General features: G+C 40.2%; 1 protein-coding gene across 1 annotated transcript in view; it reads right to left on the reverse strand.

Annotated features, from left to right (window-relative positions):
* Nucleotides 1-8369: 8369 nt before the first annotated feature.
* Nucleotides 8370-22361, reverse strand: part of pex14 (peroxisomal biogenesis factor 14) — a 51408-nt gene continuing 37416 nt past the window's right edge. The window contains exons 6-9 of the mRNA XM_020617152.1: nucleotides 22099-22201; nucleotides 18249-18346; nucleotides 13133-13224; nucleotides 8370-10498 (exon numbers count right to left, since the gene is read on the reverse strand). Coding sequence (XP_020472808.1) covers nucleotides 10039-10498; nucleotides 13133-13224; nucleotides 18249-18346; nucleotides 22099-22201 — 753 coding nt within the window. The 3' untranslated portion in view covers nucleotides 8370-10038. The remainder of the gene's footprint in view (nucleotides 10499-13132; nucleotides 13225-18248; nucleotides 18347-22098; nucleotides 22202-22361) is intronic.

The raw sequence follows: 22361 nt of genomic DNA on the forward strand, positions 1-22361 counted from the left end.
ATACTGCGCTGAGCTGGGAGCAAACACAGACCATGTATTTCTGTGAGGTCTGTTTGAAGTGAACATGCGCGCGCACACACAAACACACACACACACACACACACACACACACAAATGGGAGGGTGGTAATGTTACATGGGAGATGTTATTTGGTAAACACGCACTTGTCATCTTATAAACACAAACAGAATCCTGTGGAAAGATCAGCAATGAGGCCCTTCAAACAGCTCGTGAGAAATGAGCTTCCTGCCAACCCTGTTACATAAATGTTTACCAAGAAATACCAAACACTCTGTTCTATTTGTTTTACTTTGCGTCATTTGCCCATTGCTACAGATTAGTCATCCCCAGAGTTAAACATAATTTTGCCAGCAGAACATACAACTAGTCACAGACAGCAAACAGGGACAAGTGCCTAAAACGGTTAATGCGAGTTGGCTCGTAGCCATTTGGCCCTTTAAATAGTTTGCTTCAGAACTGGACCAGAGGTCTCCATGGTTGAGCGGGAGTGTTTCCCCATTTTTAAGTCTTAGCCAAAAAAACAAGAGCTTGGAGCAAAAAAGAAACTCCTAATGGCCCAGCACTGCCTCAGAAGCCAGAGTAATTCTCATTCCACTTCAACCGCCACAGCGCAGCACTGCTAACTGGCAAGAGAGGCCTGCTGCTGTTGCTTTCTTGGCAAACAGAGAAGTTCTTAAGTGCTAAGCTGTAAATTTGCTTAATTTGACGTGAGTCCGAGGGGAACGGGATCGTTTTCTTTCAGGCAAAAAGCCTGGCATATTGGCTGACAATAAGCTGAAATGGTCCTACATGATGTTTCTGCTCTGCGATGATGGCTGGAACACGCAACGGACAGTGTTTGACAGAACTGTAAAACTGCTGCAGTCTGGCACCAGTGCTGCATGACTCATTCTTATGTTAATACTCTAAAAACCTTTTAACACTAATTTCTGTGGCAGAAAATGGTGATTTTCTCCTGAAGTGGCTCTAAATGGTTTACTTGCACAGACAAGAAACTTAGTATGTACTGGCTGTGCATATGCTGAACTCATTCCTGTATGAACCTGCCTTAATAAATTCCTCTTATTCTGAGCCACATGAGCAAAATACAAAATAAAAAAAAAGTATACATGGCCAGTGCTGCAGCAATCACTGCCTCAGAGAGCAGTACAGTGACTAAAATAAAGCAATTGTAAATAAAAAGTCATGGAACATTTGCTATTTTGGATAAAATTGCAGTCATGTCTTGTGGAATATTATACAGTTAAACTAAAGGCCTTAATCTTAATTCACTTCCTAACTGATAACCTGCAGCGAATGTACAGAGTATTAATGTATTCCAATATTTTTATTTAGCCCATTATATCAGTGTACTCACTATTTAGTGAATAATCTTCATTAGTTTCTTTTTCAGCTATGCATGCATGAACATTGTTGTGCATAATTTCCCCTCATTCATAAATGTAAGAAATAACTGATAAATCTCAGACTGTTTTCAAATAGTCTTGTTAACTATTTGCTCTGCACAAAATTTGCATTTTAGAGAGACAACCTTTAACATCGAAGTTAAAATATAACTACAGATAGTGAATGATTACCCAAAGACGTGGTAATCTAGTGAGCAGTGGTTAATTATTAACGTCCTACTCTGAGACTGGCCTAGAAATAGGCTTTAGTCACTTTAGTCCAACTACATATACGTGGCCTCACTTTATAACAATTATGTTTCTTTTGACCTTAATCTTTGGGGTTGTGGTGGTGGGGGGGGGGGTTTTTGGAAAATTTTTTAAAAAAAAGAAACCACCATTACTGCTCTCATGTAGCAGGGAGAGGGGTAAACTTGAAATAGCACGGGTTGAAGTGAAATATGAAAACAGTGGCATGTGAGAGAGAGTGTGTGGTGGAGTCTCTTTTTGTAAAGAGGTCATTAAAATACTTAGCAGGCTGCAGAAGATTAAGAGTTAGAGTTAGTTTTGTATTGCTTGGTTACACTGAACTATTGCAATACATTTAAAATTAAAGTGTTACAGTCTGATTTATTTCTAGTAAATGACTCTTGAATATCACCCCCCCAACCCCCATAAGTATCATAAGAGCCTTTAAAAAGACTGGTTTCAGTATCACAGCTGTGACCTTCATAAAACAGAGCTGTGCAACAGGTGGGCATCATGTGTGTGCTAATCTTCCACATTATGGTTGTTGATAACAGACGCTGCACAGCCTTGCTCAGTTAAAACACGGTAATTTAATATGGAATACATCAGCAATGTGACATTTGTAGCATGGAAGAAGCAAAGGTTGGGGAGATTCTGCTGATGCTATTAATAGAGAATGTCCATCATTCGCTATGGGTTTCTGTTACCAAAAGAATTCTGTGAGACCCGCAGACCCCCCAAAACAAGACATTGGGTGTCCACAGAGGGATTTTGGGATTACTTTTTTTTTTCTCTCGCTCTCCTCTTCACTAAGAGCAAATGTGGATTGTATTTCGCTGTGAGACTCCATGCCAATGTTGGAGGACAAGGTCGGTGAATGTGTACCCTCCCCTCTTTTCACAGACTACCCTACTTTATGTATCAATTCTTACACGTGACTTATGGTGGGTGACAGTTTGGGTCCCTGGGCAGCCAGGGTCCTAGAAAAGAAGTGATTTCAAAGCTCGATATGCATATTGTGGTTCAAGGTTTTGAAAATGAAACGTTGTCTACATAAATCTACAAGATTTTAAAATATATTCTGGGCAATATTTAACTACTTTATAACTTTTAGTATCACTACATCAAATTATACAGAGGAATATCTTTCCCTGTAATGTTGACACAGTACCAATGTTCAGGCCACACTATCTTATCACATTCAGTGTTATATACTTCACACACATAACAGTGAGTTGTATGTGAAACAAGAAATTTCAAGTTATGCTTTGATACCTGAACTAACTCTAGTTGTGCTGATGGTTTAAATTTTAACTACTTTGCACTAAAACGCTACATGTACTGTTGTGTTACGTCCGAGATAAACTGGACCAAAACCGAGCAAAAATTAGAAAAATTACTTCATTTGCGAATCCAGGAAAATAGAGAAAATAATCAGCAGATTAATTCCTAATAAGAATAATCAGTAGTTGCACTTGGATACAAAATAATTCAAGAGCTCCACTTCAACCAACCACAACAGTCAAGTCCTGCTTTTACACCAATGCACGAGTGATAGGCTATTAATGTAAAGATATAATATATAATAGTATAACAGTATGGGACATGTATAACATTTTCCTGCATTGGGCAGCCTACTTCTACTTTTAATACTTTAAGTACATTTATAATACTTAATTTTACTTAACATTTTCAATGCAGGGCTTGCAGAGCTCGCAGTCAGCTTTACTTGCAGTCACTGTCACTTATTGTACCTTAAAATATTCCTGAACTGCTGAAATTTCTTTTCCATTGCCTAATGAGCTACTCAAACTGCGTGAGGCTAACATAAGGTCGCCGTTAAGATGTATCAGTGCATAGTATCAGACAAGTTTTACGAGTAATAGTGCAAGTACTAGTGGGCGGTACTGGTAACAGTATTGGGCATCCCTAGTTAGCACTGTCATTGTGAGCATGTTAACATTACCATTTATCTCAAAGCACTTAGCTCTACTATGTCTATAGGCTCGTAGTTTAGCAGCAGACATGAGTCGTTTTGTTTTTGTATACTGTAAGTTCTAAGCTGAATACTGTCCAAAACAGAACAGTCCTACTGACAGAGCGTGAGGTCTGACTCTCTATACCCCTTTGTTTACTTCTCCCTCCCCCATCCTCCCACCCCTCTCCTGCTTCAGGTGTTCCACAGTCAGGTCCTGTGATTAGTCTAATTTGCACAAACGCTGGCGAGCTCCACACCTGTTGCCCCTGCGCCGCCTGAAGCCGCGGTCCCTCAGCGGGCTGACAGGCCTTCTCTTGGATAATCCAATTTCCTCACAAAGGTGTTGCTGCGCTCCACCAGCACAGGACAAGCACATTCATTTTTTCTACTTCTTGTCTCCCTTCATGGTCTCAAGGCCACCACACTCTTGATGGCTCATTACTGCACCATTCATAAATACTACCAGTCAGAAATCACCTCCCTGTTTTTTTTTTTTTTATATAACCTGCTGTGTTTTCCCTCACTGCTCCTCACCAGTGCCTTCCTTCATCTGCCAATAAGGTGAGTAAATCCTTTCTTCAGGCTCAAAAGAGGCCCCACAGCCTTCAACATGACAGCCTTCTAGTATCCACATACTCCATTTGGATTTGAAACAATGCCAGGAGAAAATCAAGTGGCACAGGCCACACAGAGCGGGAGGGAGGGAATGTGATCCCACTTGATTGTTGAGAGTTTGTATAGCGAGTGATGACAAAGTGCTTTATGACTTTGCAGTATTCACTGGGCCCTGCAATTGAAGCCTTATACAGGCAAAGCCCCTTGTGACCTTGGCTTGTCAAATGTTCTCATTTTCACCAGGAAGGAGCCAGTGTTCATTGGCTGCTCAGAGCTGGTGAGCTGCTTTTAGAGAGAGACGCATACAGCTTTTGGAGGTGACCCATGCTTCCTTACTTTCACTGCTGAAAACACTACTGAAGAAAAACAAGTCAGAGAACGCTTAGGCCACTGGAAGCCCTCAATATTTTCAACAAGATAAAGAGTGGATAGCAATGCTAGCAGCTGTGAGGTTGTACTTAATGCTAACATGCTCACAACAACAACACTTTGTATGCTTTTGTTAGCTAACTGATTAAATACAAAGTACAGAGAAGACTGTTGAGAATGTCAGGCATTTCACTAAGACATTTCAAAGGTTGCAATTTAAATCTTGTATCATATGCAGCTGGCTTTTATTGATTTCTAAATGCTCAGAAATATGTCCCCATCATTCCTCACATTTGAATACCGATGTTAATGTGGTCTAAATCATCAGTGAAATTCATCATGCAAGTTGATTTTCTGGCAGTACACACACACACACACACACACACACACAGAGTGAACAGTCGAATAGTCACACTGAACCGCAGAATTTCAGTTAACTGACAAAAATCTTAGTCGGGTACAGCCATAATTAGATTGCTCTGAGCTGCATGCAACATGCACCTTATCTCACAAAGACACAGAATGAGAAGCATGTCATCTTCCTCTTCCTGCTTCCTCTCCATGACCTTTCCAATGCAAATTTCTGCAGGGCACATCCCCTTGGAGAGATGCCTGGAAGCCATGTGGGGTGTACAGTAAATGACCCCAAATCAGTGTGATGAGAAAACAAAAGCTGCACCAGGATCAGCTTTCAAGGACTCAAGCAGGAGTCTTCAATGAGTAGAGATGATATGTATATGGTGCACACAAAGCCACGATAGCCCTCTGACTGGCTGATATGGGGCTAACAATCCTTGTATTAATCCAAGGAGACACTCAGCCCTCTAACCTGCTGAGTGCTTAGTTCCAGTGAACAACGGAGTTCAGAATGCATCAATACACTATTCTATTGAGTGCTCTCTGTTTAGCATCAAGGTTGATGAGGTTAAGGCTCTAAACCAAGGAGCGAAATGGTATCAAAACCAAGCTGTTGCTTTGGACAAACAATCCCTCGCTGTATTTCTACAGTGAGAGGTGCGGGTTACTTGCTACTGGAATACACCAGTTTCACACAAGAAGTGTGTACGATGTGCACAATGTTTATGAAAAGGTAAGCAAAAGTCTTAAAATGTAGATAAGAATATGAGGTTAGTATAGAGACTGCTTTCTAAACAGGAATGCAGTGCAAATCCCCTAAGACACTAAATGATGCACAAGTGGATTTATTACAGGGGGTCCCTATAAATCTAAGGTTGCCCTAAACTCCAGTGAGAGGTTAATGGATTACAAAGGGATGTGGTATCGAACCTCAGAGAAGTTTATACACCTCATCAATACACGAAATGCTATTGATCATTCAGACCTTGATAAATTAAAATCATACACTTGATAATGCACAGCAATATTCAGAATGCCCTATATGAGGAAAAAAAAAAATACTGGCTTTTTCATCCCAGCTCTTCTTATGGATGAGGATGTATGGTAGGACTTTGTATTTTAAGACTATAGAAAATTGCCTCGTCATAAACTGTGGCAATGTGTGATTTAAGTTGTACTATCAATGCAGAATCATCAGCAATCTAACCACATCCACCAGAAATGACTGGGGCTGACATTCTCAGTATGAAATGTGCATCAGCTCACATAGTTTCTTAAACTCTGCTACAAAACAAAATGAATCTATGTGTCAGGTATACTTCTAGAGGGAAGTATCAACTAGTCCAACACTCTGTTCCTGGGAAAATTTGCTCAACAACTACTGACAATGTCTGACAAAGCCTGCTTACAGGTTTTAGGAGTTCTACTGCATATTGTATATGAAACTAGAATTACCGCTTCACAGTCGTATGCCCCCGCTAACCAGCTAAATTCACAGAAATCAAACAGATGCATGGTCACTGACCTTGCCCTTTGACCACCAAATCTAATCCTTGAGCGGATGTTTGTGCCAAATTTAAACAAATTCCCTTAAGGCATACCTGATGTAGTGCATTAAGAAGAATGGTCCGAATGGAGCTATTGGCACACAGAGGCGTAAAAAGCCTTTTGTACCTCTAAAGAACAGCACAGACTAGTCTTAAATTTGACAGCAACACTGACACCGACATGCTAAACGAAACTCAACACCTGGGGAACATGGCTTTTCACTGGTGTCACCTCAGACCAACTTATCAGTGGTAAGAATTGAAGCATAGCGATGTAATCTACATCCTGCATCTACTATATTTAGCAGTTCTTTGTTTTGGTGTGAGCATTAGAGCCCCACGGGGCATCTAGTGTGGCAACAGACTTCTAGTGTTGTTAGTTCATCGGGTAATTTTCAAACAACTGAATGGGACTGTTCCCTCTTTTTGCTTAGGATCCACAAAATAAACCCTGGTAACATCAGATCACTGTGAACAATCATAGCTTACCTTTTGTCTCTAAACTACACTACCTATCCTTTCTTTTCTGTCTCTCTGCCTTGTCTCAGAGTCTGTTGGATTAAAAAAAATAAATAAATTTAAGTATAAAAATGGTAGCCTAGACTCTGGCTTTAGAAAATATTCAGACCTCTTCACTTTCTGCATCCTTTGTGTTGTAGATTTATTTTTAAATGGATAAAATTAGTTTTTCCTCCATCAGTCTACTCTCAATAATCCACAATGACTCAGCAAAACATCAGTATAATTTCTAAAACTTTTGGCAACTTTATTAAAAATCTAACTTTAAAATCTTTACAATCCTTGATTCAGTGCTTTTTAGCAGCTCATTTGGCAGCGATTACAGCCTCGAGTCTCTACAAGCTATGCATGTCTGGATTTGGGGAGTTTATCCCCGTCTTCATGACAGATCCTCTAAAGCTCCGTCAGATTAGATGGAAAGTGTCTGCGAACTGCCACCTTCAGGTTTCTCTACAGATGTTTCATGGGGTTTACATCAGAGCCCCATTCATTCTTCCCTCAATTCTGACCAGTCTCTTTGTCTTTGCAGCTAAGAGGCACCCCACAGCGTGATGCCGCTTCCACCATGCTTCATATGTTGGGTAGACTTCACAGGCAAAACCAGCTGTTTTATCCATTTAAAATTAAACCTACAACACAAAGTGTGCAAAAAGTGAAGGGTACTTTGATTCCACTGATTATAGTCTTTAACATCTTGAATGCATTCAAATTGGAAGAGGAAACCCTTTTTGAGAAGGTGATGCCCCACTACGGAAACAAGTACTGATGATCCACCTCCACAAACAAACAAAACTTCACACATTAACTGTATCACTTACTCATTTACAGAGTGAAAACTGAAAAAAGGCTGAAAGTCCCTGCCCTGTCATGCTTCCTGAAAATTCAATAAAGGGTGATTTATGATTACACATACAGTACATACAAAAATACTGTAGTATTCTCATCAGTACCCAGTCTTAAGGACGCATCACAGCTGGTTAGGAGAGGTACTGTAAAACCCAGAAAGCTCAGGAACCACAAAGATTACAGTAGGTGTGAAGCTTTACCCTAAACAATTCAAAGGCCTATATATTTGAATCACCTGCTATTCAGAGACTTTTTTTTGGGAGAATTTCCATTACTGTTATTTCCTGATGTATAAGGCCCAAAACAAAAGGTTCTTTTCTGGAACAGAAACTGATTTTATCATTTCTAAACTTATTGTAATATTACTAAACATTTTTTGTCAAACAGAAAAAGCTATAAAGATTTATTTGCAGAATAATATTACAGAAACCCTCCCTGCACCTGAACATACACAACCACATTCATTCACAGATAAAAAGTGAAACCAAACTGCACAGCAAAATTTATTACACTTATGTACACTGGTGGGATTCAGATGATCAGCAGGTTACAGAGAGGACCAATGACTGACACTAGATTGCTAAAAAGCACAGATTACATCTCTTGATTCTGAACTTGTTTTAACCGTTACTCATCTATACCAATTCATTTCTACTAAACCTGATCAACTAAAAACAATCTGTAGATTAGGACTGACTCAAAGGTTCAGCAACCCTCTACCTTTTCTCTGTTCCTATGAAGACCATGAGATGGAGGTGGAAATGGCAGCAGAGCTGATATCCCTTCTTCTCACTCATGGACTCTTCTTGTTAGCTGGAGACAGAGTGAGTAATTCAATAAGTCAAGTATTCATTTATTACTTTCTTTTTCAATCATGGGCTTTTTTTCTCTTTTAACTTTCCCCATCCACCTCCACACTGTGAAAAAAAAAAGATACAAGTTCTGCAACTTCCATCTGTGGCAGCCCTCGTCGTCTTACTGCAGTTTAATTACAAAATATTGGCGCCGTTTTCTGTAAAGATTACTCACTGTAGGAGGCCCTACGTAATTTGGACCAGAGGGTTTGTCACAGAAAATAATACAATGCAACTGGGCTTTCTGTATTAGATTTCCGCTTTTAGCCTGCTTGACATTTCAAGCTGCATGAACTAATACATCTGTTATTTGTTGATCATTTGATTATTAACATACTTCACAAACCAAATCAGCTGCCCTGCTGGAGACACAGACACAGCTCAGCAGACAGTCTGGGTTTTCTCGCCTGCCATGCACAAACACACAAAGATGCACAATTCAGCCCTCAGTGAAAAAGGAAAGTGGGGGGAAAAAACATTTATCTTCCTCTCCTTTGAGCGTATGAGCACTCTGACACCGGCACGGAACAAAGCCCGTCATCACGTTCTAATCTCGAATTTCAGGGCTTTTATTTCACCCAAATGCCAACCTCCTGGCCTTGTGAATTATTGACAGACTGACACCAATGCGAAAGGACACATAAAAGAGGCTAAAAGCTCCAGCCCTGGAAGAGCTTGTCTTCTCCTATTGCCATCAACAGGGAGACAAATTGTCCTGATGCTTCTCTGGAAGCTCCTGGTAGCTTTGAGACTGAAGTACCAACATATGACTCCTGACCCACAGCTGCACTATGCAGCAGAGAGATTCTGTGCAGCACTGCCTCTTTGGTCTGGATAATTGCAACACACCAAGGCAAAACTGTGAATTATCTGATCAAATCATGAAAATTAAAAACAGTAAGTCACGCTGTTACTTCTGCATACAGCCTTTTTAAGTCATTCTGATTTGACTATTGCCTGTCATTTCTCATTTCAAAGAAACGTCACAGCATGGCACTTGGCTAGGCATGCAGTCATTTTGCTTACATGATGAAAAGTAAACTGAGGTAAGCCATATGTCAACTAGATATTCCAATATTTGTCAGTTTTGCTTCTTCTCACGCCCACGCCTACTCCTCATTTTGCTCAAGATTAAGATGATATAGAAACAAGTGGCAAAAGACAGTGGCGATGGACTTAAATCTAGAAAAAAAACCAAACAAACGGGATGAGAGCGGGCACAGAGCAGCAGAATGAAAGGATGCTGTCAGCAGAGATGAGAAGTGCTGTTTGGAGAGTGTTTTTCTGCTCTCCACTGTCTAATCCACTTCACTCTCATTGCTCGCACCCTCTGGCCGCCTCAGTTTGTCCACCTGTTCATTAATCTGTCCATCCCCACCTCGCCGATCCTCTGCGTGCATGCTTAGATCCTCCTCCTCAACATGGCTGACATCATCCTCCTCTTCCTCCTTTTTCTCCTCCCCCTGCACTTCCATGCGGACCTGGTCCTTTAGATCCAGTGGCAGGGTTGCGCTGAGGCCCACAGTGTCTACATCTAGATTGATACCATGAGCTCCATCAGGCCCTCCCAGTGCATCCTGTGGGCTGTGGTGTCCATCTTTGATGGGTGAGGAGCCGGCAGACTCATTACTCACAGGGGAGATGTCGCTGCTGCTGTTGGTGTGGTTAACAGCCGGCGAGCCGGATGCTGAAGGTGGCTTCAGAGGAATCTGCCATGAGGGGATTTTAGGAATAGTGGGAGTTGAAGGGAATTGTCTCCTGTGGGGTGAGGGGACAAGACAGAGGAAGAAAACAAAGTCTGATGTAGGGATGTAAAGGTACACGTATTGGTACTGAACCATTTCAGTACAAAATTATCAGTACAGTGCAGATCTGTACTGAATGCAATCTTTAAGAGTAGATAACAGTAGGCTTGTTTTGTGTGCATAACATTCTTTTATAAATTTGCATTCCCTTGCAAACATATTAAGTGGTAGACTGGAGTGCACTTTGGACTAGCTTAGCCAAGCCAGAGTGCAGACAAGAGTCAGATCTAAAAGACCCTCCCTTATCATTACGATCTCCTTTCTGAGAACATTTCAGCTTCCCAGCGAAATACGACAAATAGATAAGGCGTCTTATTTGTTTACTGCGCTCTGGTCCACCACTTAATATGTTTATTCACTGGTAATCGCGAATATTTCTGGCAACACATGAAACTTGCTTACTTAACTGAATGGGTATGAAAATGTGAATATTTTTGCTGCAAGGAAAAAAAAATGAGCAGAGTACAAACGTTGCTTCCTTCTTCTTGTAATCAGCCTTTCCCTGGTTATTGGAGCAATTATTAGCAGTAGTTTGCAGCAGTATTATATTTTTTTAATTGTATTTATTTTACATATTTTATGTATGATTTAAAATTTCATTAAAAATTATGAACACTTGATGTTTACAAAAGTTCATAATAAATGACAAGCAATTTTGACTCGTTTTTCTACTTCCTGTACCGCCAATGAACGAACCATGATTTTTACCTTTACATCCCTAGTCTGATCACAACCTCATCAAAAATGCTCAAAACGTGTGCAAGCAGCTTTTCTTACAATATAATCCATCATAACTGGGAAAACTACAACCACAAAACTAAGTCGGGACTTGAGTGAACATATCTGTGCAGCACACAGCCACACACAAAGCACCCTATACAATTTTTATAATTATAGTAGAGAAAATGGCTTTCTTCCCCTAAACAACCAGATGTTCATTACACCTGGTAAAGATGCTCTAAGAATTTTTTAATTACACCCACTGCGGCTTTTAAGATCAAGAAGACGGTGTCATATCATAATAGGATCATCACTTCTTGGTGGTAAAATAAAAAAAAAAAAACAGTTTGGACATGATGCGGATCATTTGAACTGGAAGAGAACAAGCTGGGAGACAGATGGTGATGCAGAGAATGTATTTTGTGATTCAAGCCTTTGCCAGAAAACACACTGTGAAAGTGAGGGTAAAGTCAAGAAAGCAAATGACAAAAGGGATTATTACTGATTAGAATGTACAAGGGAAACAAAACGGGCTCAACTAGACAGTTCTCAGGTAATTTTCGTCCTCACCGGTTTTCTGGTGTGCACTCTTATTTGAGGCTTCATTATAGACACCGATACATAATCATGCATGCTAATGGAAATGACTTGAGCTCAGCAGCACCTGACTAGATTGAGGAACAAAGCTGGATGAGGAGATGTCTGGAGGTATAGCGTGAGACTTAACAACAATGAAATGTCTTATACCTCATATTAATACGCGAGTAAATGAAACAAACAGCATGTTGATCCAAACACAGCTGATTTGTCAGTTCCCATAAATAATTTCTTGAGTTTTTATATTTCTTTTATTTTGCACTCAGTCAATGAGAGTTTCACAGGAGTTAATTATGCACATGTGGTTCCTGCTCAACAATAAAAGCATTAAAACACGCAAGACCAGCTGATGTCTGCAGTATGCTAATTGGTCGAGCAAAGTTGTGAAGTAAAAGAAATGGTGCAATCAGTATTATAACCTCTAGTGCCTATGAGATTAAACATATTTGAGATGAATGTTTATGCTTTAAGTAGGCAATTTGGAAGAGTAATGTGACATTATGTTATTTTATTTATTCATACATAAACACAAGCTTTCAGACCATCTACAACAGTTCTGTATTGTAGTGAGAGAGTGTGCAAAAATGAATGCATGATGGTTATTTTGTCGTTACTATATGTACATGGTCTCTGCAATCTAAACTCATAACTCCAGGAACAATATAGGCACGTTGGCAAAGAAAAGTCTTAGCTCAAGGTCTTTTACTGTTTTTTTTTTTTTTTTTCCCTACCAGATCTCACACGTTTCTTCAGCAGATGGGAGTTTCCTCAGTTATATCAGTTTGTCAAGCCTATAAACTAGTTGTCAGATCAAGGCTATCCCAGACCACACTAGGATTACCTCTTGTTAACAACTGAGTACTGAAAGCGGCAGAAAAAATAAGGAAGTGTTCACTGAGTAAAGAGTTGTCAAATTATAGTTTCTAAATGTGTAAAACAAAAGAATAAGTGCAAGACTAATTTAAAGGAGCAATATCATATTAAATCGACAGTTAAATAAGTGTTTTAATGTTGGGTATAAATGATATGTGGCAAATATATCTGAATAAATATACTAATTAAACACACGATTGAGTAAATTACAGTATACATCAAGTTGACAGGGCTTTATTCCTGTTTAACACTGTCAAACGCTTGAAACGGATTGCATCCATGGACTCGAAAGTGCATGAAAATGCAAACTCCTAAGCTCTTCAACAAAGACACACACACACACAAACACATACACCTGCCCTGTTTCATGTGAGGGAGGCCTGGCTAACTTTGTTACCTGCTGAGCAGTAAGCCCTTCAAAGAGACGATCTCAGCCTTCAGTTCTCCAATTGTTTGGGTGTCCAGGATGCGACTGGTTGAGGTTGACGCCTATAGGAAAAACACACACAACAACAGTCAGAGATGCACAAACACGCACTGTCCACAGGTCACATACAGGGTTGTATCAAAAAGTCAATATAAGTTTATTTTTTAACTACTCCTCCATGTTCAGTCAACATGAAGTATAAAAAAAAAAGCGTTAAGGTTAGAGGATTCAAAATAAACAAACATGGCCAATGCAAATGCTAAAAGCCACATGTTTTTATGTAGTCAGGTCATCCATCATAACAACCTCAACTGCTTACTGCTGGTAATGACATTAAGGAGGTCAAACAATCCCCGTGCAGCCATGTCTATGGTCTCAACTGCTCAGAAGGTCCAGTGAGTCAATCATGCTGTTTTTACATAATTTTCCATACTATCTAAAAAAGGATTGGGCCAATGTCCAGTGTTTTGGATAATGACTTTATCTTGAACAATAGCCACATTCATAAAGGCAGACCTTAGCAGTTTGGTTTGTTCTTTTTGTCTTTTATCAAAGGCCTGTGTTATCATGCACACTGGTGCAGCACGAAATGCTATGGGGTATAATGGCAAAGTATTTGAATAGCAAATTACTGCTGAAAATCTATCACCGCAGCATTTTTTTAGGGATAGGCAGGAGGACTTTGACAGAGGGAGCTATAAAATGGTGAATTTTAATAAAGGCCTAGAGGGGAAAAAACATCACATGGCAACTGTCAAACACAATGATAAAACTGAACTGCACTGCAAAGTCCTTTAGATTGTTAGGTCACTGAAAAGTTATAAAAACAACTCAAATGAGGAAGACCTTATAGGCCTGAAGGTCAGCACCCCAAGGGGTGTTAAGATAAATCTGAGAGGTCACAAGATGATTAACCTCAGGCTTCACAGAATACAATTTACTTTTCCCTGACTTTGTTCAAATAATGTTTTTTAAATACTGGTTTACCTGTTCATGACTCTCCACTCAGATGAAACAATCATTGCTGAACTGTTCATAGACAAACGCAACCTGTGCTAAGGTGTCAGGAGTGTGCACTGTATGGCCAAAATGGTTGAGAACCAGTGAGGTAGATAATTGCTCCCCATTCTTAGGCTGTTCCTGAATAAAAACCCAAACATGTGCATGAGCAGGGGGATAGACTGATGAGACCAGAGGGAGGAAAGGAAGACAAGGGAAAAGTGGGATAAAAGAATAGGGAAAACTGTAATTAAGACTCTCCTGACTCACCAGAGGAAGCTTGTTAGAAAGTGTGGACCCCCTATCGAGGGGAGAGGGATAACTTGGACTCTTTCACTTGTAATTAAATTTAAGAGAAATTAATTGAATCACATCAGAAAGGGATCAGACCTATTTGCAGTGGAAGGAGGGAGGCAGAGGAGGAGAAGTGAAGAGAGAGAGAAAAGGAGAAGAAGGAGGGGAGGGGGGGTTTTTTTTTTTTTTTTTTTTCACGGATAAGGGGCCATGTTTTAGAGGTAGTGCAATGGAGGCCTGCTGAAGACACTCTTATTACAGCCATCACCTCATTAGAACCATCTTAATCCCTTGCCTCCCCAAGGCACCCGTATAATAAGGCTGGATTCTGCTTCTCTCTCATTTTACTTAGAAAAAAAATTAATTGCTGTACTGTATAGCCTGAGCTGAAAGACTTCCAAGACAGAGAATCAGCTGAAATAACTGAAATATGAGGGTTTCTATATACATATCTCACTTACTATAGAATTAAAAGGCTTTAGAACAGAACTGTTCACCACTAGCTACATACATAATGTGCATTATACGGAGCAGTACCATATAATATCTCATGTCAAGGCTTGTCACACAACACTACCCCTGACATATGTCTTATTAAGTCTGAAGCAACCTAATTAAATGTTGGGCCAGGACTGAATTTCAGCTTTGAGATATATTATGTCAGTGTTTATACACATGTATTGTGTAAGAAACTTGTGTTAAGTGCACTTGCTACTTGGATGAGGGCTGAGTGGTGGGGTATCAGTGACTGGAGATACTGAAAGTGCACCGCCAACTTTAAAAGCCCCACCTGACATCCTGACACATATTCAATAACCTGCATGTGTGTGTAAGTTTCTAACTGCTGATCAAAATATTTAACCTCTGCAATGATTCAGGAGCTTTGGTTACAAAAATACCATTGATCATTTTACCAGTAAAAACAAATATTGTTTTAATGCTGTACCTAATTTTAACTTTACCATTTTTAGTATGCTATTTTTACTAACACGGAGCAATGTGTTTTCTTACAATCTTATTTCTTCTATACAAATGCATAGTGTTTATATATTGCCTGTTTTTAAACACTATTATCTTTACATTTAATATTTATTTACTCAAAGAATATTCATGACAAAACCATTTGCTCCTTCTCCATTGAAACTTGGATATTGCATTCTCTTCTAAAGACTTGATTTATTTATTAAGTTTGTTTTATTTTATTTCTGTGCTGTGCCAAACATCTGGCCCATCCCACATGGGATGGCAAGACGCCACTGTTTTTACAAAAGGTACAGCACATCTTCAGGTGACACAGAAAAGACAAAAACAAAAGAGGAGAAAGCTTACAACATAAAGATCTTTCAAGCTCCTTATGGGTGTGAGAATCTCTATATTATGTTTGACCACCACTGCTCTGGCTGTATGTGTTTTTAAACAGTGTAAATACTGCATAGTAAAGATTTCCTCTAACTGGCTTAAAAGACTTGCAACTAATATGTCTCCAGTGGGTGCCTGGGTGTATAGGGGTCGACCTCTTTCAGCTGGTTAACTAAGTGTTTCAGGAAAAAAGATATAAATATGTTACAAGCAACAAAAAAAAAAAAAAAAAAAAAGAAGACTATCAACTCCAGCAGCACCCAAGGACAGCAACGCATCTGGCTAAATGAAGATAAATGCCTGTGGACCATTAGCAACAAGATAAGATCTTTAACAAGCCTTGTTTAAGAGTGTCTGAAGACAAATTAATTCACAGTTACTCCGCCGGCAGACAGTGTGTTTTCGTGTAACGCATGTTTATTTATGATGGAATTAGTTTCAAAAGGAAGTCCCCAGAGGAGTGTTTTTGAGTGGAAACACTGGTACGGTGCAATTGATTTTACTCTATTTATGCACTTTCCCACTGGCAGTTTGTCTCATGCAAGCAAGGAGGCGGTTTCTAATTTTCCATGTAGTATCCACTAATAAAGAGAATGATCAGTGAGTTGAGACAGCAGGGCAAGCAGAGTTAACAGGCAGATTTGTAATGATAATGGAGCAGAAATAGACGTTGATATTTAATGACGGGGATGAATCATCTAGAGGCAAATCTATCCTCAACACCAGGGGGCAGAATACAGCAGCCTGTCTTTAAAAGGTTATAATAGCAGAGAAAATTGTGAATACAAGAGAAACTGTCCCAAGCGCTGAAGTCTAGATATGTGCAACATCTGTGTGTGCTGTGTGTGTGTGTGTGTGTGTGTGTGTGTGTGTACATGAGTCACTTCTGTCTAGAAGCACTTTCACAATGAGGTCCCCAGTTTAGGTACAGTAAACGCGCTCCACAACTGAGTGGTTTCCAAACTACGAGAAATGTTTACTTAGCAGCTGGGGAAACAGAAGTCTCCATGTGTTTCGGGTTAAAGTCACATTTCCGCGTTGAAAGATATAATTGCTAAGCGTGGCACATTTAGAGCGGCACAGTGAGGCAAACCACAAAAGCCGCAAACAGTGAATGATAAGTAGCTCTCCAGCCCCAAAATGTGTTTCTCATCAAACATCCTGAACCTGAAAACAATTTCCCAGTTTCTCCCATGGCCTGGGACAACAAACGGCCTTGTGCCGACTCACAGGGAACATTTAAAATCAACATGATTGCTATAAAGCAGAGTTTATGATTTGTTTAATGGGTGTTTTGATGTGAAATATACTTTTTACAGACTACTGCTGTCCAACAAGGCACTCATAGCAAATGAAGTAGACAATTTTTAATCCAATCTGCATTTTGGAGATGACGAATGAAAAGAAATAACATTCCTTAAGCTTTCTGCTGTGGAGGGAGCTCATTGTTTCAAGTGTACCGACAGTCTGCCTGACAGAAAACTTACATTCGGTCAGATAATCACTCCTATGTACTCACACATGCTGATTTGGGCCATCACCGCTTCTACACCGAACATCCAGAAGTTGAAACCGAACAAAATGAGCTATGAGTCGTCGGTTTTTGATGAACCTCGTCCAGGGAGGAGATTCATATTTTTCTTCCTCATTTGTGCCAAAGCAGATGTGTCCGCATATGTTTCGCTGCGATATCCAGATGCTTTAGTGAAACACCCATGTGCTTAACAAGCTGTGGACATAAAACATTGTCTAAGACCGCCTCTTCCAAGGCACCCCTTTTAGAGCCCAGAAATCATAAAGCAATTTATGAGCAGCGTTATAAAAAGCACGCAACATTTTATCCCTGCACATAAGTTTTTAGAACAATCACTCAGTCCAATTCACCTAAAATTCTGAGTAGATTATGAATACTGTCCATAAAAATCAAAGCAAAGAGGAATGACAATATGGGTAAAGATTATGGTCATATGATGAGATGCACCATACTTTTTTGTGTTCTGATGATATACAGTACAATAATGCTGTCCATCTCAGATAGTTATGACTTGTGGCAGCTCAAGAGATTTTAGTACACAAAGGCCTTGAGAAAGCTTTTCTCTCAACTCATCAATCAGGGATTTCAGTCTGCAACTTTATATTTAACTGAGCTCTTCTGTAATTTCAAAGTTGATAACAGTCTAGCTTTCCTCAAAAGCATCAATCAGAACGTAACAGACCTTAAAGCTGTTCTTTGGAAAATGATCATGTCCAAAGAACAACAGCGCTTTGTAAAGTTGTTTCATCTCCTTGTTGTTAAGTTTGCAGTTCACTTTATAATAACACAAATCAAAGGTGATGCAAAAAGAAAAAGAAAGCTAAACAGGAAGAATCTCAGCGGTTTAACTGAAACCACTGGTCTTCTGCCATAATGCAAATGATCTGGGGCAGTAGCTACCTCTGCCGCAGCTAGTTCCTGAGAGAGCTCCTGGATTCGTTGCTGCTGCTGGACCAGGAGCTCCTGAATGGAGACCAGGGTCTGCTGCAGCTGGCTTACTGTGGAAACAAGCAGAACAATAGACAGTAAATACAGGTAACTGCAAAAACATAAAAAAGGAAGTAGGATTCTGTTGTTTTGGTGCCATAAAACTGAACATTCTCTTTTAGCAGATAAAGACAGAAATGATGGGTCTCAACTTCTGTCACTGATCAAAGCTGTCCTCTAAGAATTGTAATCAAAGCTAATACCCAGTAACTTCAGTCATGGATTTTTGGTCAGAGGTGCTGGGGTTTACAGGGTGGGAAGAGGGGCACATAGGATGGAGATATTAATCTCTAGTGTCTGAACTTAAATCAAATAACAGTCTCTAACCATCCATTATCCACCCAGACACTGCCTTCTAATGCATCTTAAATCCTCAAACGATCAACAAAGGAAAAAACAAGACTCTCATTTGGGAGGAGGCTGCCAGACAAAATGTCCCCCCTAATCCTAATAAATATTGTTCTTTTTCCATTGACTTTGAAGATTGAATTAGTTCAAGTGTTGGTGTTGGACGAGGGTGTATGATTTCAAATAACACCGGGCACAGTTTGTTGCCCCCTGCTTCCAGTCACGCGTGTATTACCAAACAATGCATTAAGTTTCCCCGAGCTGATTATATTACATAAAACCAATAAACATTCATATAAATCATGGGCGTGGAAAGTGTTAAATCAAGCCTAACAGGATTAACATCAACAGATATTGTGGCGGTCCGCTGCTGAGGTTGTCAGGCCAATGGTTAAAAGCCTGAGCTGCCGCCGGCTGGACGGGATGTACAGAATCCTCCTTTCACATTAACTCAGCCGGGACAAAAGACAGAGCCAAGCTTGAAGGCTGTGTTTCGTTTGAACAAAAAAAAAAAAAAACTACACAGAAAACATATTTGATCTTTCAAAGACACTAATATCTTGTAGTGACACCTGTGTTTAAATGGGTGGAGTTGTATCAATATAGGTGGGGTGCTGAAACGTTTGATCTTTTCATGCTTGCAGAATCCTATGGAATACAAGTTTGAGCAGGATCATCGGTTGGGGCCAAAAGCCACTGTGCAAACAATTTGAGTTTGTTACTCGTGTGTGAGCCAGTGTGACCAGCTATTTTGAAGACGTAATAAAACTAAAATACCTTGGGCATCTGTTTAAAGAGGTGAGACTATGACAGGGTAAACCAAAAGCTGCACTATTACTCTCTGATTCTGCCTCACCACAAAACAGCTTATCCAGATGTGTGGGTCAGTCTGCCAGCATGCAATGTTGTGCCTCCTGAATTACCATTGGCACTGCTTATTCTGCCACCTCAGCCAAACAGTCCAGCTCTTTTCATGTCTCTCCACAAAGTTGGCTCCTTTGCACTGTTCAGACTTGATAAAAATGCATAACTTCTTATCCCCAGTTATCAGAGATATGAAGCCAAGAGTAATGAAGTCAATGATTTTGGCCAGGCATGAATCAGAAGAAGGGTGTAGCTGCAGTGTGTGTTTGTGTGAGAGAAAGAAGCGGAGACAAGATGATATGCGAGGCTTGCAGCTGCTATGAGGAGGGTGCACAGTGTGTATTCAGTAAATTATTCAGTAAATACCTCGATATAATGTACACTACATATGTCCAGGACTGTCTCTGCCTTTAATGGCCAGCTGGTCACCAATATGGCTCCCATCGGGAAAAAAAAATGCCCAAACAGCCGCACAACTCCATTACAGCCTGGATGCGCTGAAGTAGTTCCAAGATCCATTCATTAATTGTCTGTGTGAAGTTGTAGGCAAATCGTAATGGGAGTCAAGGCCCCTACTCTCGAGCTGTGGCTGGCGAGAGAGACTAATGTAGTCCCCATTCAAAAGGATACATCACCTCACTGCACCCAGCACTAGAGAAATACATGAACTTTAACAAAAGGGGGTTCAAGCAATTGGCAGCAGTGAGGCAGTCGGTCGCTATTACTCAGTGCAGCAAAGAGAGAAGGAGCGAGAGGGAGAGGAAGACAAAGGGAAAGCAGGGTGAGAAAACTCTCAATGTAATTGCAACCCCTCTCCCCAACTGTTAACTACAACAGTCATTAACTACAATAGCAGCTTGGCTACTGCAGTCATAGCAAATTAGTTCCCCACACTGGCTGAAAAAAATGAAGCCTCACCTACTCTCTGCAAAGCACAAGAGGACTCTTACTCTGAAATCCTGTCTTTACTTACAAACAAAACAGGGTTTGTAAGTTGGCCAATCTCCAAAAAGTGATAAGTAGAGCAAGAATGGGCAGTGAAATAGCCTGAGGAAATGTGTTTGCATAGCTGGGAAAAAATAACCATAAAGGAGCATCTATTTGTTAATCAGATTCAGGGTGGCACACCTTGCATGCAATGTCACGAGTGCTGTCCTTCATCTACCTTAGCCAGCCAGAAAACAAAAGCATGGGTGTGACTGACTGAATAAAATGAAAAAAGCCATATTTTCATCTATATTACACTGATCCATGACAGGAGCTGTAAGTTCAAACACTTAATTTGTTTTAATTTGAATATGAAAGGGGGGAAAAAAATCAAAAGATGCCTGTATTTAAACTTATAAAAGATCACATTTATCAAGATTGGTTGCTCTTTGTCTCTCTTATGCTCAACACCCTAATAAACACATCTGGCGCATTTATAAGTTTGAGTGTTTCTACAAAACTTTTAAAAAAAAATTGCAAGACATTTGCTTTACTGATGCTCATTTTAGACAAACAACCAATGAACAGAAGGTTTTACCTTGCTTGATATCTCATACGCAGGTTCACACTGATCATGTCACTTGACTGTGACCTGATTAAATTTAAAATGGAATTCATTCAATTAAAATACAAAAAAATCCAAACACTCATGTCAACTATATAATATGTTATCAAAGCTCTACAATGTCATTAAAGTTACTCAAAACTTACTGATTGGAAATGCTTTTAATGTTTCAGTGTCCCATTACTTTATGCCTTTAATGTTTTTTAGCCCCTTAGATTCTTAACATGCCACGTAAAGTATTTGAGTATATTGAAAAGTGCTCTACAAAATAAAATATATTTCTTCTAACTGCAGCCTATTGTTCTGCCAGGCCAGCTACAGTATCTCAAATGGGGATTGGTGCCTTTCAGGTGAAAACACACTCCAGTTCAACACTACTGCTAACGAGACCAAACTTTCTCAAAGTGCCTCCATTATTTACGCCTCCCTGGATTTTTAATTATACTGATGAAGAACTGGAAAAGCATCTCACTCCCTGCTTTGCTCTCTCTCCATGTCTGACAGCCAGGTTGAGATTCCTCACCTGTCCAACATGGGAGCCGCACCTGTCACCGTGCACTTAATCACACTAGGGCCAGTGCTGAGCCCAGATGTCACACAGTGCCATGCCGCACGTACATCCTACACACACACCAAATTAAAATGAACTTTCTCGCCATCTACGGGGAAGAGGGTGGATGATGATGATGGTGGTGGAGGTTTGAATGGGGGAGAGGTTGGTGCATGGGGAGACGGATGGAAGGGGAGAGTGAGAGAGGATGGGCGAGGGGAAGAAAAGTTGTCATTTCCCAACTGCTCATTAATATTCTGAGGTTAAGAGCTTTTCAGCGAAACGTAATTAATTGAGCCCGAGCCTGACAGTAAACAAGCAATTTCAAATTAAAGCAAAATGACAGCAGCGTCATTTGTTAAAAACGTGCAGGGCCCCCCGATTTTGGCGACAGATAAATGAGGGAAAATGTTAAGGAGGGAGAAAGTGATGAAGATATTAATCTTCACCTGTCTGTGTCAGCGTGCCACTCATTGCCGCAATGTTGCTCTCCATCCTCTGCAGATGCCTCTTGTCCTCTTGGCTGCCCATAATGAGGGGAACGATGTATTTCTGCAATTAAAAGAATGGCACAAAATTACACTTCTCTCTGGAAAGGTGAAGAAAGATGCTGAAAAGACAGGGCCACCTAGACTTGGCAGCAGAGGGTCATTGGCATTATTTTATTGGACTAGTGCCTCATTGTCTAAAGAGCATGATTATGTGTTATGCA

The sequence above is a fragment of the Monopterus albus genome, unplaced genomic scaffold, assembly GCF_001952655.1.
Source record: "Monopterus albus unplaced genomic scaffold, M_albus_1.0 scaffold6.1, whole genome shotgun sequence".
NCBI classification, from domain to species: domain Eukaryota; kingdom Metazoa; phylum Chordata; class Actinopteri; order Synbranchiformes; family Synbranchidae; genus Monopterus; species Monopterus albus.